The 1,832-nt window shown below is 40.5% G+C and overlaps 1 protein-coding gene across 1 annotated transcript in view; it reads left to right on the top strand.

Annotated features, from left to right (window-relative positions):
* Positions 1 to 485: 485 nt before the first annotated feature.
* KIAA1429 (KIAA1429 ortholog) overlaps positions 486 to 1,832 on the top strand; it is a 23,721-nt gene continuing 22,374 nt past the window's right edge. Inside the window, exon 1 of the mRNA XM_010006504.1 lies at positions 486 to 518. Coding sequence (XP_010004806.1) covers positions 486 to 518 — 33 coding nt within the window. The remainder of the gene's footprint in view (positions 519 to 1,832) is intronic.

The following is a 1,832-nucleotide window of genomic DNA, read 5'->3' as shown; positions in this document are numbered from 1 at the left end:
GGGGTTACAGAGAACCGGGGGGGAGCCCCTAAGGGAGGAAGTCAAGCTGAGGGTCGTGCTTGTCTGCTGGAGAGGTACTGGGTGCTTTTCCGTAGTTAATGAGGAGGATGGGTAATGGTGTGCACGTCACGTGTGCCCTTAGATCAACAGAAGGAATATTTCAGGATCCTTTTAGCAGTAGGAGTTCATACAGATATTCCACTTCCAGGCTCTTGGCATCCTGAGCATCCTTGAAGCTGCTGCTGTTGCAGCAGGTTTGCCCAGGGCTCTGTGTTGTGCAGGGTGGGAACAGGGGATCACGAGGGGGAAAGCACCAAGTACACTGCGACTCGAGGAAGGTGCTGTGTTCTTGGAGAGGCTTCAGAGAAAGAAAATGAAGTGTTTTGAGCTGATCCTGCAATTAAAAACAAACCGGATGCTATTCCAAAATGCTTTCTAGCTGCCAGGATCAGAGTGACCCACATGGATTTTTCATTCCAGACACTATGGGGCAAAAACCACCATTGCTGTTTGTGTGGGTAGGAGACAGTAGCCACTTCTCTTTCCCCCCAGGACAGTATATTCTTTTATTGCACATTATCAATTGTGTGTGATGTTTTCTGGCACTTTCATTCTTGCCACTGACATTTTCCAAACCTGAAACATACTGAATTTTCGTTAAAGAAAAGAAATATATTTTACAATTTGCAGGAAAGCCTTCTTTATACTATATATAGATAAATCTATACTAGTATGTCTATATACTAATTCTTCAGCTAAATAGTGAGCCTTACCTTGGAACTTGCACTTCTTGGAAAGTCTTGCTGGGATTCCTAAAAAATAAATAAATAAATAAATATTTATTTGGTTTAGCAGTGCAGTTTGACGTGTGTTGAACAGTTCTGATGTAGGTTTGTTGTTTGGGTTTTTTTTGAGGGAAAGTGAATTCCCTTGCAATCCTGATGATCCATGAGGCTGTCAGGGCATAATCCTGTGTCATCTAAGCAGGAATTTGTTTTCCTTTGGGCAGTGCTGCTGGGGACACAGTATCCTGAGTGGTGGCCTTTCCTCCAGGGACAAATCTCCCTTGTGACACACAGACCTTTTCTAAAGGCAGAGCAGCTGTCACTCCTCCCAGACTACAGTCACCCCATTCCTGTTAATAAAGCTGTGCACCCTGGCATCTGTTTGTAGTGTGACCACCTTTAGGATGAGATGCTGTATTCGTGTGCTGAAGGATGTGTGCATAGATTTCTTATTAAATGGCAGTAATATGTGCCCAAAAGCACACACTTAAACATTGTTTTTAAAATATTACTGGTGACTTTATTAGTTTCCTAAAAATCTTAGTACGTTTTTGCATTATGCTGAATTTTGAGGTTTCTTTTCCTTCCTGAATTGGATAAAAATTACATGACTTTTGATTACAGATCAATTTGGTTTTTAATTTTCATTTTTCAGTCACGTTGTTAGACACATATAAGTTTGGGTCTTGTTGCTGGGGTTGTGGGTTTTTTTTTTGTAGTCTTTGCTAATCCAGTTTGTTGATTGGAAACGTGTTTGGTGAGTGACATAATTCTGAGTGTCTGTTCAATAAAGTATTTTAATACTTACAGTTGGACATATAGTTGATCTATGTTTACTATTTTTTAGTGTGTATATGATAGAGATGATATATAGGTGTAGTAAGACCTAGTATAGTGAATAGAGTGAGAGGAGACACAGTATTAATTTGGTGGCTACAACATGGGAAGTCACTGTGACTTTATGATTACATCCTAGTTTGTTCAGACATCTTTTAGGAGTGCTGAAGCACAACCTTCCCTTGTACTTGGTATTTCTTTGGTAAGCAG

Source organism: Chaetura pelagica, unplaced genomic scaffold (assembly GCF_000747805.2).
Source record: "Chaetura pelagica isolate M959 unplaced genomic scaffold, ChaPel_1.0 scaffold76, whole genome shotgun sequence".
Lineage (NCBI taxonomy): Eukaryota > Metazoa > Chordata > Aves > Apodiformes > Apodidae > Chaetura > Chaetura pelagica.
This window is presented reverse-complemented; position numbering and strand designations above follow the sequence as displayed.